Source organism: Equus asinus, chromosome 23 (assembly GCF_041296235.1).
Source record: "Equus asinus isolate D_3611 breed Donkey chromosome 23, EquAss-T2T_v2, whole genome shotgun sequence".
In the NCBI taxonomy this organism is placed as follows: Eukaryota; Metazoa; Chordata; class Mammalia; order Perissodactyla; family Equidae; genus Equus; species Equus asinus.
In genome coordinates, this window is record NC_091812.1 from 63,255,199 (window position 1) to 63,270,711 (window position 15,513).

Genomic DNA, 15,513 nt, shown 5'->3' on the forward strand with positions numbered 1-15,513 from the left:
TTCTCTGGGTTCTGATTTAGCTCCAAGAACTGACGTCTATACTTATCCCTAGCTCCTCAGAACCACCGTGGGAAATAACGGATGTGAAGTGACAGCATTTGGAGGCAGCAGCAGACAGCAGCCAAGACCTTCCAAGGTGAGCAGCCTCTGTGAGGTCAAGGGCCAGGACCCCCCAGGAGGGATGACCATCCCCAGGCTCAGTCCAGTCAGAGGCAACGACACTGCCCCTCTAGCCACCTCCGGGCTTGGGACAGGGCTGGGTCTCTCCTGGGGTTGGGGCAGGAAGACGCCCCAGTTCTCCTCTCTATCGGCCTCTGAGGCTCCAGCAGCCCTTCTCCCCTCCTTCTCCTCCCCAGGCCCCACATAATTGCTTTCCCATGTTGCTAATGGAGGCCAGATTGCTGATGCCCAAGCCTGGGTGGGCGGCGGGTGGGTCAGGGCTGACCAAGGCTCTCAAGGCAGGAAGGCAGCACAGGACAGAGACCCCTTGTAACTTCAGACCCCTTACCACAGGGACAGGGAAGGGGGAGGCTCAGCTCCATCCCACAACATTGTATTCCTGAGGGTTAATGACTCCCTGCTCCCTCCCCTGCTGCTGGACCTGAAGGACAGGTTCAGGCCCAGCCGCACCTCATAGGGACCAGACAGGCAGATGTGGGAGCTCAGGGCACAGAGGTTGGTCCACGGCCATTTCTCAGGCCGTCCACCCTGGGAGCCTCTCCCTGTGAGCAGGAGCCATGCACTCCCATCGTTGGGGCCATTTGGCTTGAAGAGCCACAGGCCTCTCTCCTCTGACACCAAGGCTTTGCTTTCAAGGGGGTCTCGTACCTGGAACACCCTTCTCCTCCTCTAGCGCCTGGCCTGGAGAGCCTGCCACGTTCACGCTGAGCCCCTCATCCTGCTGAGTCCCGAGAGCCCTGACTCATCAGTGCTCAAGGCACCGTGAACCCCTCTTCCCAGGGAGTGATCCCAGGGGAGGCTGGGGAGACCAGCAAGGACTGTGCACTTCCTGACCCTGGTCTGAGGAAAAAGGTTTGACCTGGGGTGTGCGTGTGAAATCAGGGGATCAGTGACTCCGTGGAGGTGTGAGGCTCAGTCCCCACAGGGGGAGTGTGTGCGTGGGTCACTGCGTTCAAGGCTTTGACTCCACTTCTCTCTTCTTGTTCCAGCCACCCAGAGCAAGGCCAAGCCCAGCTCCCCAGGTTGGGGCTCTGGTCTAACCCTTTGCCCCCACCCCCAGGCCAGAGGTACCTGCCAACTCGGCCCCAGCCCCCAGCATTGTCAGCTAAGGAGCCGCAGTGAGTGGCTTCCACAAGGGGGCTGGACCTGAGGAGGCCTGAGGCAGCCAGGGGGTCCCTCCTCTGAGGAGAAATGAGAGAGACCGTGGGGACTGGAGGGCTGTGGCTGGGTGTGGAGCTGGACCAAGGACTGGCATCCTGTAAAACTTTAGCCTGCTCACCCCTGCTCACACCATCCTGACCAGGGTGAGGCTGGCACTGCACACTTCCAGTCCTCAAGCACTGGTGCCATCCCTAGTCGCATTCCAAAGGGCCTCCTTCAGGCAGCCTCCCTGCCTGCCCAGGCCCGGGATGCTCTGCTCTTTGAGCCCTGTGGCCTGGCTGATCCCCAGGCCTGACCTGCTAGAACCCCTAGACTGTGTCTCCTGGATGGCAGGGATGACAACCCCCAGCCTCCTCCCAAAGCATGAAACCGGGTCTCTTCAGCTTCTTGTATCTCTGTCCCTGTGGGTAAAGCCCAGGCCTGGGCCCACGTGGAAGGCAGCTCAGACGACCCTTGACAGGCCTCTGCCCTGCCAGGATTGAGCAGTTTCCAGGACTGACTGGACACCCCCATGTGGGACCTGTCTCACTGGGACCTCTCATTCCCAACTCTGTCCCCGGCCTCCAGGGAGCCCTACCCCCAAAGAAGCAGAAAGCCCAGACACTCCCTGGGGGCTGAGTTGCCTCTCCCCCCTCCATGGAGAGAGTTGTCTCTCTCCAGCTAGAATGTCCTCCCTCCCCCAGGCCTGGAAGGGGAGTGATCCTTGGAAGAGGGATGCCCTCCCAAAGTGGGTCTGTTCCAAGGACTCATGAAATGGTGGCGTTTAATGAGAACCCCCCACCCCCCTTCCCTGTATATACATCTATAAAAAATTCAAATACAGCAAGTTACCATGGAGTCAGACTAGAACGGACTGACAGGGCATTAAATACTGTGGGGTAGGAGCAGGGAAGGGGGGTTGTACAAAAGAGGGGTGGGGGGGACTGAAAAGTGTGAGCGCTGGAGGGAGGGTGATGGCTGGGCCCCCCCAGCGTCAGGAGCTTATAATCTGATGGTGGCAACAGAGACCCTGGGACAGACAGGAGGCTGGGGCAGGAGGAGAATCTGTGGAGGTGAGGGGCTCCCCTCAGGCCCCCCAAGGGCTCCTGGGAGTCGCTGGCATTGGAGGGTCCAGCCCGAGGGGGCAGGGCGGGGGTGGGGTGTCTTTGGTGGGTGGGTTAGCTGCATGGCCCTCCTCCCATGAGGGAGGGAGGAGGGCCGGTGTGGTGTGGTGGGGCTAGGGTGCGGCAGGCCCGGGCCCGCCGGGGTCTCTACAAATTGTGTCTGAGGAGAATGCAGAAGGTCCTCCTGCCCGTGTGCAAAACAGAACCCGGGGTCTGCGGGCTCAGCTCCGGCCTCCTGCTCCTCTGCAGGTGCGCTGGCATGTCCTCACGGGCTGCCGGGCTCTGGGGAGACAGGGCAGGGGCTGTGAGGGATGACGGTCCCCTTAGGCTCCCCTCAGCCACCCAGCCTCACTCGACCTACCAGATCAGGAGACTGTTGGCAGTGGTGGCAGCAGCAGCTAGGGCCACAGTGACAGGGACACTGATCAAGAAGGGTGCCGAAGGCCCTCCACCGCTGCCCAGCTCCCCGGGGTCACAGATCTTCGTGGTGGGCGGGGGCGCCAGTGAGCTGGTGGTGCTGGTCGTGGTCTCTGGGGAACAGTGGGGAAACTCAGGGCAGGGCCAGGGCTGGAGTCCCACCCAGATCTGGGGGTCCTGAGGCACACCGTCCTGCTTCCCATGCCAGACCAGTGTGGCCTCCCCACCCAGACGGCCCCTGCCTCCTCTCCACCGTGCCCTGCCTCATCCATCAGGCAGATCCTGCTTCCCCAAGGCTCACAGATGACCCCTCCATCCAATGGCCCCTACCAACAATGTCCAGATAGCAGGGACCAGGAACAGCAGGGGCTGGACAGACCAAAGGGAATGTGGCAGCCACACAGAGTATGGAGACCCCTGGGGCAAAGGCTCCAAGTCCCGGGAGGAGTTGGAAGGAGCAGGATAGAGCCAGGCAACAGTGCAGGGGCAGGCTCACCCGGGGCCTGGGCCTCAGTGGTGAGGTGTCGTGGCTCCTCAGTCCAGGGTGTGGCATGGGCGGCCACGCTCCAGTCACTCCACGTCCCGATCTCATTGTCCTTGGCCGCCACCTGGATGATGTACTCCTTCCCAGCGTAGGCATCTGTGATGGTGTGTGCTGTGCCATCGGACAGTTCCACCTGCAGCCGGACCACAGGAGAGGGGGTCTGGGGGTCAGGAGAGTGAAGCACCCCCAGAAGAAATGAGAACGCTTCTGGAGAGAGAACAGTGAAGACACCCCTGGAGGAAACGAGGACTTCTCTAGGGGAGAGAGGGGCCACTGAGAAGACTCCTGTGGGAGAGTGAAGACGTCTCAGGGAGGAGACCCCGAGGGAGGGAAGATGGTCCTGCAGGAGGGTAAGGAAATCTTTAAGGAGACTGGAAGCATGCCTCTGGGAGAATAAGGAGGACTTTTCTTAGGGTCTTGACTCTGCTTTCATCCCTACTCTCTCACAACCCCCAGACTGAGTCCTGACCTCAGTCCCAGCCTGGAGGTGACAAAAGTCATGGGGTGAGAGAGGGGGTGGCATTGTGCTGCCCTCTCCCATCAAGAAGCAGTTCAGAAGGAAGATTACAAACACAGACATGGAGCTAGGCTGCTTCAGTCCAACTTTCAGCTCCATCCCCTACCAGCTAGGTGAGCAGGTTCTTTGACTTCCAGTGCCTTGGGGTCCCATCTGTAAAATAGTGTTAACGATCTTTCTCACAGGGCTGTAACGAGGACTAGGGCACATGGTAAGTACCAGACTTCAGCCAGCTCTGTCATTATCATGGGTTCCAGCTCAGAGGCTGGCTTCCCAGATGCCCAGTACACCCAGAGCCTGGCCCCAGCTGGGTCTCCGCCCGCGAGAAGGCCTCAGCATGGTTGTAGTTATCGCCCTGCCTGAGGCTGATGGGGGTGGGGGGCAGCTCCCGGGTGACAGGACAGCAGGACAGCTGCTCCATTTCCTCCCGGAGGCATCAGCACCCCACCCACGGCCAGCCGGGCCCATCCTGCTGGTCTCCCCCCACCCTCCAGGCTGGCCTGCCTGTCCGGCGCCCCTCCCAGGTCCAGGCTGGGCTCTGGTTCATTTCAGCGGCACCCGCCGCCTCATTAAGCCGCCTCGTAAACAGGGGCAGCCGGCGAGGGCGGAGGAGGGGGCCGCTCTGGGCCACGTCTGGCTTCAGGGCTTTTTTGGTCCCTGTTCCAATCCTCCCCCAAGAATACCGGAGTCGGGGCTACCTGACCGGACAGGCTGTGAGTATGCCCGTGTGTGTGCGCTCTCATGTGTGGGCAGCTGGGTCCAAGTGAAGCGGGAAGCCCCTCCAAGTCCCCTGGGTCTGTGGCCCTGAGGTGAGAGGCACTGGTAAAGGTCAGAGTCAGTGTGAGAGCCTTTCTAGGCCCAGACCTGGGCTCAATGAGTCTTACTACCAACCCTGGAAGGCCAGTAGGCCCCAGAGACCCTCCACTCTTGGAGCCGGGGCCCACTGCCACCTCTGCAAAGAGCCCCTCTGGATGAGTAGCCCCAGCTCCTTCAGTTCCTTCTCCCTCTTGCTAGGATTCGCCCTCAGGCCTATCCTTAGATTCCGTCCCCAGACTTCTGCATCTGTCTTTCCCCAGAGGGAGAGAGCTAAGGGGAACAAATCAAATTACCACCTCCTTGGTGGGCTTATGGCGGGCACCATACCTCTAGGAATGTGGCCCAGGAGCCCAATGCTCTTCTAGTAGCCACATCTTCTAGGCCTGGGCCCTTCTTGCTAGGTTGTCACTGATCCCTTAATCCACCCCTTAAGAGAATGGCTCCTCAGCTGGCTGGCATCGGCCTCGCCTCAGAGTCCCCCATCGGGTCTGCTGCAGCAGATGTCAGACAAGCCCTCCCGGCCTGCCTGCTGAGTTAGGGCCAGAGCAGGAGATGCAAGGAACTCATGCTGGGTTCCAGTACTCGCCTCCCCCTTGTCCATACCCTGCCAGATCTCATGGTGCCTGTTCTTGTGCAGTTCCTGGCCTGCATCACTCATTTCCTCCTGAAAATCCAAGGGATGTTTTTCTCTGCTCTCCCCTCTGCACGCCCTCCCAATCATACACCTGCCTCTCTCCAAGATTAAGGAGCAGGGAGAAGAGATTCTGTTCAGAGCAAAACTCAAGTTCAAAAGAGCCATAAATCTAGCCAACTGCAATGCCAATGAGACACAGAATGGGGCTAGCAAGTGACACAGGCCACGTGTGGTCTCGCCATGGAGCCTGCATATTTTGCTCTGCCCACGTCAGTGTGGGGGTCAGTTCTACCCATGGTGCAGGCCGGTACATGGTCTCGAGATGTTAGTCACATGCATGGACAGAGCATGGCTCCTGCTGGGGACCACGTGTGTGCATGCATGTTCCCGCGTGTGTGGTGGGCAGTGTGCCAGGTCCACTGCAAGGCGTGTGCGCTGCGATGCGCGGGGCTGCTGCCTGTAGCTCGTTAGCAGGGGAGGGGGGCTTGTGAAACTAGACCCTGGTTATTAGCAATGCATTAGTCGCGGGCAGCTGGCCAGGCGGGAGGGACTCCGGACTCTGTCAGGGAACATGTAAGCATGTGAGCAGCCTTTGTGGGGGCTAGGTCTGCAACCTGGACAGGCCCCTGGAATCAAATTACGCACTTTAAAGGCCAGCTGGGAGGGGGACATAAGGAGATGGGGCTATGGCCTGGTGGATGCGGTGGGGGTACAGGTTGACCCCCAGGTGCCAGCCTGGGTTGCCCCATGGAGCTCCCTCCTGGGCCACTCCTGGCCCACAGACCTCCTGGGCCACGCAGAGCACCCAGAACCCTATGGGCCCACGGTTCTCAAGGAGAGAAACTCAAGTATGCCCCAACCCCCTGGCCTCCAGAGGCCTCTCCTGTAGCTTGATCAACATCCCAGACCACAGCCTGACCCCAGACTGCCCTCTGTCCACTACTTGGTTCTCAGCCCCGGCTACTTTCTGACCCGTAACCTTATGCTGACCTCTAAGCTAGATCTGACTTTGGAGCCCTAGACACTACTGTGGCCTGAACTCACACCCCGGACCAAGCTTGACTCCATTGCCTGATCCCTTGAGCCCATCTGCGAGTCCTGCCCCTTGGGTCCAGCACAGGCCCAGAGCCTGGGCCAGAGTGTGAGGAAGATGCCTGATCAGGGCTGAAAGCCAGAGGAAAGGGAAACACTGCCTTCCCTGCCTGCCATCTCCCTTCCAGCATTTCTCTCCACTACCCCAGGAGTCACAAAGACAGATGTGTTGCCATTGCACTAGGGGGTCAGTGGGAACCCCTAACGGCCTTAGATCAGGACACTTCCCTCAGCCCCATCCATCCTCCCGGCCCACCTGGTACCCTCTCCCCTCGGAAAGCCTCTTTGACGGCCCTCAGGCTTCACACTGGAACAGCTGCCGGTGGGGACCTGTCCCTCCCATGCCATGCCGCTCTGATTCAGGCACTCGGGATCTGGGTAGGGCACTCACATGCTGCCACTGGTCCAGGATGAGGGGTCGGTAGCGCAGGAAGAACTTGAGAGGAAAGGACTCAGGGTCGGGCCAGGTCGAGGGGGTCTGCCACGTCACCTCTAGCCGGCGAGGGTTGCTGGGCACTGGCCGGGCTACCACGTTTTCTGGAGGGTCAGGCTTCACTGTTCAGGAGACAGAGCTTCATTCCAACACTAATCTCTGGGAACAACCGCACTTCATCAACACCAGCCACCCTGTCCACCACCTCAGATTGTCACCTAGTGTCATCATCATGACAGTTGCCATCCTTCTTCTCTGTTGTCAGTCTTGGCAACCACCATTAACAACCATCTCATTATATCCACCTCTGACAGTCCCGTCATCACCAATGACTGTCACTACAGTCACTGTCATCAGTTCATGATATCAGCAGCCCAAATTTCATCCCATCATCCCAACCCCATCCTCGTGATGACCAGCATCCCAGTTACTAAGCGTATATGATGGCTCCACCATCATCCTCGTCGTCACCTGCATCAGCATCATACACTCCCCCTAAGCCTCGATTTTCACCTAAACTTTTCCAGTTCAAACTGAGACAAAGCCTCCATGGCAGAGTCTGGGTTTGAAGCTGCTCTGTGGGTCAAGGTTAAAAGACAGTCCATAGGTGTTGCAGATCTGGGTTGGAGACAGGCTGAGGTCTGATGGGAGCATCTAAGGGCCCAGCTCATGTAGAAACAGTCTGGCTGGGGACCCAGCCCTGGGGTGGAGGCACAGGCAGAAGGTCTGGCTGGGATGGGACGGGGGCAGGCAGGGGGTCTGCTGGGATGGGACGGGGGCAGGCAGGGGGTCTGCTGGGATGGGACGGGGGCAGGCAGGGGAGTCTGCTGGGATGGGACGGGGGCAGGCAGGGGGGTCTGCTGGGATGGGACGGGGGCAGGCAGGGGGTCTGCTGGGATGGGACGGGGGCAGGCAGGGGGGTCTGCTGGGATGGGGCAGAGGGTCTGGCTGGGATGGGGCAGGGGCAGGCAGGGGGTCTGCTGGGATGGGACGGGGGCAGGCAGGGGGGTCTGCTGGGATGGGGCAGAGGGTCTGGCTGGGATGGGGTGGGGGCAGGCAGGGGTTCTTCTGGGATGGGGCAGGGGGAGGCAGGGAGTCTAATGGGATGGGGTGGGGGCAGGCAAGGGGTCTGCTGGGATGGGGCAGAGGCAGGCAGGGGCTCTGCTGGGATGTAGCAGGGGCAGGCAGGGGGTCTGGCTGGGATGGGGCAGGGGCAGGCAGGGGGTCTGGCTGGGATGTAGCAGGGGCAGGCAGGGGCTCTGCTGGGATGTGGCAGGGGCAGGCAGAGGGTCTGGCTGGGATGTGGCAGGGGCAGGCAGGGGGTCTGGCTGGGATGGGGCAGGGGCAGGCAGAGGGTCTGGCTGGGATGGGGCAGGGGCAGGCAGAGGGTCTGGCTGGGAAGGGGGTGGGGGGAGGGCAGTATCTGTCCCAGTCCTGTCTCCTGTTCTGACACCTCATTCATCACAGGCCGTAAGGAAGCCATTAGCGTGGAGGGGTGGCGGCTGCAGCTGCACAAGGGTCTGGCCCAGCCTGCCCCCCTCCCCCTCCTGCATGCTCTGGGAGCCAGAGAGATGATGGGAAGAGCTGCTGGAGGGGTCTCTGGGCCCCTGCAGGTAAAGGACATTCACTTGCCTGTTTACAGGTACATACGTGCTATACATACATGTGCACAGGTACATACATGCCACATATACCTATGTACACATGTGAACGTCCTCACCAATGCTCATATCCTCTGGCACTCATCCACTTCCACCCTCACACTGGAATATGCAGCAGGCCGTCCTCCCCACCCCCCCACGCACCAATGGTGAACTCGTCGAAGGTGATGGCTGTGGCGTTGTGGCCCAGGGCATTGCTGACACTTATCGAGACCTTGTACTTGATGGTGGAGAACAGGTGCATGTAGCGGATGTGGCAGCGGTTCTTGAGGGCTGGGTCCTTCTCACAGACCATAATTTTGGAGCCATGCCTGGGGAAGGGTGAGGCCCAGGCACTGTTATCAACATCAAGGGTCAGGTGGGGCAGAGGCTGGGGGAAGGTTACATCCAAGGCTGGGCTAGGGTGTGGACTGAGGGCATGGTGGGGGGGGCCATGGGAGAGGTCAGAGGTCAGGGTTGGAACCCGGTCGCAGGCGAGTCTACTCACAGCACAGTCACATTGAAGGTGTTGGGGATGTAGGTGGGGGTGGGCAGGTGCCAGCTGCAGTAGAAGCCCTTGGGGTAAGTGTTGGAGCGGCAGCTGAGCACGGGCTCCCGCGGCGGCACTGGGAGTGAGGACAGCACAGTCAGGGCATTCTTGGAGCCCTCAGTCCCCTGCACTAGTGTGGGGACAGGTGGGCCCCAGAACCCCAGTTCTCCCCCTTCAACCCATCAGCAATGCCAGAGGTGGGGGGGGTGCTGTCAGCGAGGGTCTGAGGCTTCCCAGGCCACAGAGAGCCAGATGTTTAATTAAAGAAAAACAAGGGCTGTATGCAGAGGGAGTCCCCCCCACCTGCTCGGTGGAGGCGGGAATCGTGGGGAGCAGGGGCGGTGGGGCTCAGCTCATCAGTCATGGGATGGAGGCGATGTCCAGGGGTACTGGCCCCGCCCCACAGCTCCTGCCACACTGTGTCCATTCCCAGAGGAAGATTGTGCAGCCGAGGCTGAGGGGTTGCTGGGGTGATCATGGTGCACTCCCTCGAGAAGAGACATCCCAGGCGTCTCAGTGGCGACTGAGAAACACAAGGACAGGTCTGGTGGCTCCACAGGCACAACAGCACTGGGCAGCTGCTCACACGTGTGTCTGCATGTGTAGGTGTCTGTGTGCATGGGTGAGCATGTTACATGTGTGTCTGTGTGAGACACGAGTGAGTGACCTGTGATGGAACGTGGGCACAGATGGAGGAGTGTCTGTCTACATGCACAGCTCTCAGAGTGCGTGTCTATGGATGATGTGTGTGCGCACGTGCCTGTGGAGAGGAAGCTGCTGTTCCCTTGCTGTTCCCCTCCCCACAGCCCCATCCCCCAGCCTCTCCATCACAAACCTTTTAAGAAGCCCTTTACTTGGTCAGCAGCTGCCTTCACTCTGGAAAGGGGACGCCCAGAGGGATGGGGACCTGCCTGGGGTCACAGAGCAAGCCAGAGCTGGGCTAAACCCCAGGATGGGATACCCACTTACATAACCACACACACAGCAGGACTTGGGAAGTCCTTTCTGCTGTCTAACCACACTCTTTTTGCTGCTGTGAGCACTTAGCCCAGCTGTCCCATCCTCAGGCATTGGGTAAGGCGTGAGGACAGCCGGCTCAGGTTCCTGGAAGGAGGCAGCTTCTGTGATCCGACCCAGGCAAGGAATGTCCGTCCGTGGCTCCAGGGACACTGACACCTCCCTCCCGTGCCCTCCCCCCACCCCCTGCCTGACAGGTGGACAGGAAATGGGAGGGGGGCAGCTCAATAAGCCAGGGACGGCGAAGGGGAGTGCATGTCTATGCTTGCCGAGTGGCCATGCTGACACATGGGGAGCTGTGGGCTTTCATCCACAGTGTGCACGTGATTCTGAGTGACGCTGTGATTGTGTGTGCATGTTCAGTATTCATGGAGCGGCAGAGGGTCCCGGGGCAGAACCCCCAGGGCCCGATCTGGATTTGCAGCCACTGAGATGAGGGAGTCAGAGAGGCATCAAGGAAACTTGAGTGTAGCAGGTGGAGTGGGTCGTGCTGTGAGCAGAGGCGGCCCCGCACCCCAGGTCTGCAGGGGAGAGCCAGCGCCCAGCTGAGCCCCTACAAGGGGCAACCTGCCTTCTGCCCGCTGCTGTGTGCCTCCCCTGGGAAGCCTTCCCGGCTCCGTGTCCATCCTGTGTCTGCTCCATGTTCATCCTGTGTGCCTTTCCCATCCCTTCCCTATCTGTCCAGGGGCGCAGAGGTGTGGGGGTGGGGTGGGGGGTGGCCAAGGACACACAGGAAGTGCCTTGTGGGGGCCTGTGGGCCAGGCCAGAGTTGGCAGCCACCCCAGGAGGAAAGGACATTCCGAGGTCGGCCGAGAAGCCTCCACTCCCCCCTCCTGCTGCCACCCCCCCTCACCCCCAGCTTCAAAGGAGAAGGGCGCTGGGGGGGGGGGGCGGGACTGAAGCCTGCAGAGTCAGCTCCCTGCCGCCTGGGACCTGGGAGGGCAGAGCAGGCCATGGCACTGGGCTGCAGGCCCCCTCCCCCGGCCAGCCTCCCCACTACCACTCTCCTCCGTTCCCCTCTGCCTCTTCCCCCTCAGACCAGCCTCCCCCTCAACCAGTTCCCCACTCTGACTGGGCAGGTCATGGGGGGCCGGGGGGCCAGGCCGGGCTTTGTCTGTCATCTGGCTACTCCTGCCTGGCCCTGGGCCCTGAGCAGGGAAGGGCTTGGGTTTCCTGACAGGGACCAGGTTTCTCAGAGGGAAAAGGAGGAAAGAAAAACAAAGAAAAGGAAGAAAAGGAGTGACTTGCTGCAGCTGGAGCCCAGCTGAGGGGCTGGGTGGGCGGAGGTGGGGGTGCTGGGAGACCGAGCGCGAGGCTGTGGGACAGTGCGATCGGGCCGTTGTGAGCGTGCTGTGAGTTGGGGGAGAAGCTGTTTTTAAGAGACTGCAATTGTGAGGCTGTGTGTGTAACTCTGAGAGGCTTCGTGTGTGTGACAGACTTGGGGCCGCCGTGTGACTGTGCAATTGGCTGCGTGTGACTGGATGATGGGGTTTGTGTGTGACTCAGGGCGAGGCTGTGGGATTTTGAGATTGTCTGTACGTGTGAGGCCGTGTGGCTGAGGCGCACTGTGAGAACACGTGTAGACGCGCCATTGTGTCTGAAACCAGTGACAGCAAGATGACATACCTGAAACACTGTATCTGAAATGGAGCTTCAGCCTGAATGTATTTTCAAACTGTGGGTGTGGGAAGATGCCCAGAATTCCAAGTGTGTTTGCATGTATGAGCTGAACACCGTCTAAGAGCATGTTAGAGGCTGTGTGTAAGCAAAAGCTTGTATGCACACGTGTCATAATATCACACTCTGGGCAGACAGGCTAGCTCCTGGATGCCCAGGCAGCCTGAGTTGTCCCTTGTGGGGGCTCCTGAGATGCCCGAATGACTGCATCAGCCTGTGGCAGGGTGTCCCTGGGTCCCATGCGGGGCCGCGTGTGCGTGTGTATGCGTGCGTGTGCCCCCGCTGGCCCAGGGTTTGTTTGTTTTCCTCCTAATTGGCTTGTTTTTCCATGTCCAGCCCACCAAACCGCATGTTTTTCCTCTCATCTCGCCAGCCCGCCTGGGCTGGAGCCCCCGGCACGCACGAGGCCTGCCCGCCGGCCCGGAGAGGAGGAGGGCAGGCTGCCCACACCCCTGGCCAGGCCAGAGCAGGCCGGGTGGGGCAGGGTGACCCTTCCAGCTCCAGCCCTGCCCGGGCCCCACCCACACTCCTCCTCCTGCCTGGTATTCGGGGCCCATGGCCTGCCCCAACTTTATCTCATGACACTCCTCGGGGAACCCCATCTCCTGACTCCCAAATCCTCCTCCTGCCTCCCACCCGTCACTGCTCCACAGGCGGCATCTTCTTCAACCACAGGCTGCTCTTTCCTTCCCAGCAAACAGAGCTGAGGGGGAAGCAGTGCTGAACCAGGGGGTCTAGAGTTCCCATCCTGACCAATCAAAGATTTTAAAACTGGGCAAGGAACTGTCCGTTTAAAATTAGTCAATTAATCTCTGGTTTGTTTTAGCTTAAAATCAGAATGACAGTGAATCATCAGTGTCTAGTAAACAAGGCGGCTCCTAAAGGAACCCTGTGGTCCTGTTTCCTAATGTGGGGGGTCCTTCCCCCATCCTGGGGAGGGGGCTCCTTAGAGCTGCTTGTGAGCATCCACCAGAGGGCAGGCAGGTGGCTCAGGAGAAAGCAGTCAGGGATCTGCCTGGTTCCGGAGACTTTCAACAGAATATTTTTATGATCAGGTTCCCTTGGAAATAGAGACATGAAAATCTTATATGTTTAGGATAAATATTAAATAATGTTTGGTTTGAAAGACCCACAAATCAGGGGTAACTCTGTCCTGTTCTCTGAGAGCTGGCGAGAAGGATAATTTCATATTGAGTGTTGCCAAACCCAGTCTCTTGTTACTAATATAAAGTGACTGAGACAATCATGATGAATGTCCCCTGTTCCTCTGGCCAGCTCTTTAGAAGGAAATAAGGCCATGAGAGATAAGTACCTCTACAGCGAATTCACGGCCAGCTCTCCTCTGACAGTCAGGGCCTGGGGAAGGGTCAGCACTGGATATGAAAGGTCTGGGCCCTGGTCACAGTGTCCTGTGGGTATGGACTACAGACATTACTTCCAGACGCAATTCCCCTCCAATGACCTCTCAAAAGATCAGGTCATCAGGATCACCAAGACCCAGCCATCACAGCCAGTCCTGTCCATCCTGAGGGCTTCTGGGACTCAAACTGAGAAGACAGGAGTGTGGTGACTTGTACGAAGTTGGCCTCATTCTTCTTCCATGGCACTCAGTGGATGGCCTCTCTCCCCGTGTGAGGGCCCAGGGCTTGGCTCCACTCCTGATGGACCCTGTGGTGGCCCAGGAAGGACTCCAGTAGGCTGGTCCTGCATTTCTCAAGCTGGCCGACAGGGGGGCACTCCACCCGTGGCTAGCAACTAAGACGTTTGGTAATAGCACCATCTCTCCAGTTTAAACACACAAAAGGCTCTTCTGTGGGGACAGAATATCCCCACCAAAAAATATTTTCACTTTTCCCCTATCCCTGCCGGTGGGTCAGTGTTTTTGTGGAGGACCCTGAGCAACCTTTCAGCCTAACATTTCCCAAGGCGGTCACAGATCTCCTGACGATGGGGAAAAGGCCAGCTCCCGGGTCCCTCAGGTGTGTCCTCCCTTCAGTAGCTCCTAGGGAGTAAAGGAACCATCTTCGGACAGTGGGGTGCATGACTCAAATGGGGTGAGGCCAGAGAAGCTTGAATCTTTGGCTCAAGGAGAAAAGAAATGGAACTGTTTTCAGAGTGTTTATTCTGTTGGTGGGTGCCTCTAGCTGAGGTCTGGGTGCCTGCCCAGCTGACCCACAGCAACACTGATAACCTCATCATTCAGACTCTTCCAGAATCACACTCCCCTGTTCTTCCCTCTACGTTCCTGCTGGCTCCTTCTTATGGCTCATTTCTCTCCATCAACCCCTTACACAGTGATGGTCCTCAGGGCTCAGTGCTGGGTCCTCGTCTCTCCTCATCTCACAATCCCTCCCTTGGCCATTGCACCCCCTCACATGGCCTTGATGCTGACAAACCCCCAAACTCCCATTGCCAGCACAGGCCTCTCCCTGAGTCCCAGGCCCTCAGATCACTGGCTACAAGCCATCAACCCTCGGTTGTCCCCCGAGGACCACAACCCAACATGTCCTGGCAGATGTTTGTGGTGCCGCAGGTCCTTTGCGGTACCCGCTGCCGCTTTGGCAGTTATTTGCCTAAGAGCTTTCTGTGGCCACAAAAGCCTGCACCGCCTGCGAGGCATCGGGCCAAAAGTGCTGGGGAATAAACCATCCCCACCCCCAACCCAGGAGACTGCAACCAAGGGTGGGCGGGAGTCAGTGGACCAGCGCCTGAGCTCCTCAGGCAGGAGAACCCCCAGGTGCACATTCTGCCTGGGCTCCCAGGGTTCCCCCAGTGGGTTAAGCGCCAGATGCCCAGAGGCAACAGCTGCAGAACTCCCCTTATTGGCTAACTTCCTTTTTCTGGATAACTTCCTTTTTCTGTCTCTTTCCCATCCCCTTATGGTGTTCCCATCACCTGCCAAATAAACTACTTGCATACAAATTCTCATCTCAGGATCTGATTCTAGGGAAACCCAAATGGAACACACTATCTTCTCCTCCCACAGGAACACACTCTCCTCTCCTCCAGGCCCCCCCGCCTGGTCTCTGCTGCGGTGACAGGAACCGCCAGCCCTCTTGACTCCTCCTGCTCTCTGCTCTCCTGTGTTCCCTGCCTCCAATCCATCACCAGCTCCTGGAGGTCCAACCGCCCCCTCTCAACTTCTCCAACTCTGTGCCTTGGTTCCCGGTCTCCATCATTTCTCCTGCATCCCACCAACAGTCTCCTTCCTGTCCTGGCTTTGCCCCGTCCACCCTGCATCTCCTCACCGTAGTGAGAGGGATCTTTTAAGAACATGACCCTAATCATGATCTGCCCTATCCTCTCCTTTAGCTCCCTTCCCCTCTTTACACGAGCCCAAGTGGCCTTTGCATGTCCTCCCAGCCTCTGAGGCCTGCAGTCACACTCAGCTCTCTGCCAGAAATGACTTTTTCAATGTGTCTTCCAAATCCTTCAAGTCTTCATGTGCCTCCCACTCCATGCAGCCTTCCTTCTTCCCTGGGGCCTCCCAGAGTGCCCATTCCCACACCCACATAACCGGATATCCCACTTTCATCCCTAAGGCCCTCAGGGCCAGGCCCCGTGGGAGCACACAGCGGAGTGGGGCCACTGCAGCTCGGAGCTGTGGCCTGAGGATTCCTCCACACCAGGCCCCAGATGGGCCACGCCCTGTCAGCCGTCCTCTGCCTATCTTGTCACAGGGAACAGGATTTCAGGATCTCAAAGACCTCGGGTGGGGAGTGGGATACATGT

General features: G+C 59.0%; 1 protein-coding gene across 5 annotated transcripts in view; it reads right to left on the bottom strand.

Annotated features, from left to right (window-relative positions):
• Nucleotides 1-2,087: 2,087 nt before the first annotated feature.
• The window catches only part of CNTFR (ciliary neurotrophic factor receptor), a 40,083-nt gene continuing 26,657 nt past the window's right edge, over nucleotides 2,088-15,513 (bottom strand). For 4 of the 5 annotated variants that reach the window (XM_044756926.2, XM_014857417.2, XM_070495606.1 and 1 more), the window contains exons 5-10: nucleotides 9,046-9,163; nucleotides 8,703-8,869; nucleotides 6,856-7,019; nucleotides 3,358-3,538; nucleotides 2,806-2,974; nucleotides 2,088-2,726 (exon numbers count right to left, since the gene is read on the bottom strand). In XM_044756926.2, the coding sequence (XP_044612861.1) occupies nucleotide 2,726; nucleotides 2,806-2,974; nucleotides 3,358-3,538; nucleotides 6,856-7,019; nucleotides 8,703-8,869; nucleotides 9,046-9,163 (800 nt within the window). In that variant the 3' untranslated portion in view covers nucleotides 2,088-2,725. The remainder of the gene's footprint in view (nucleotides 2,727-2,805; nucleotides 2,975-3,357; nucleotides 3,539-6,855; nucleotides 7,020-8,702; nucleotides 8,870-9,045; nucleotides 9,164-15,513) is intronic. The other variant, XR_011497295.1, reaches the window with a different exon arrangement.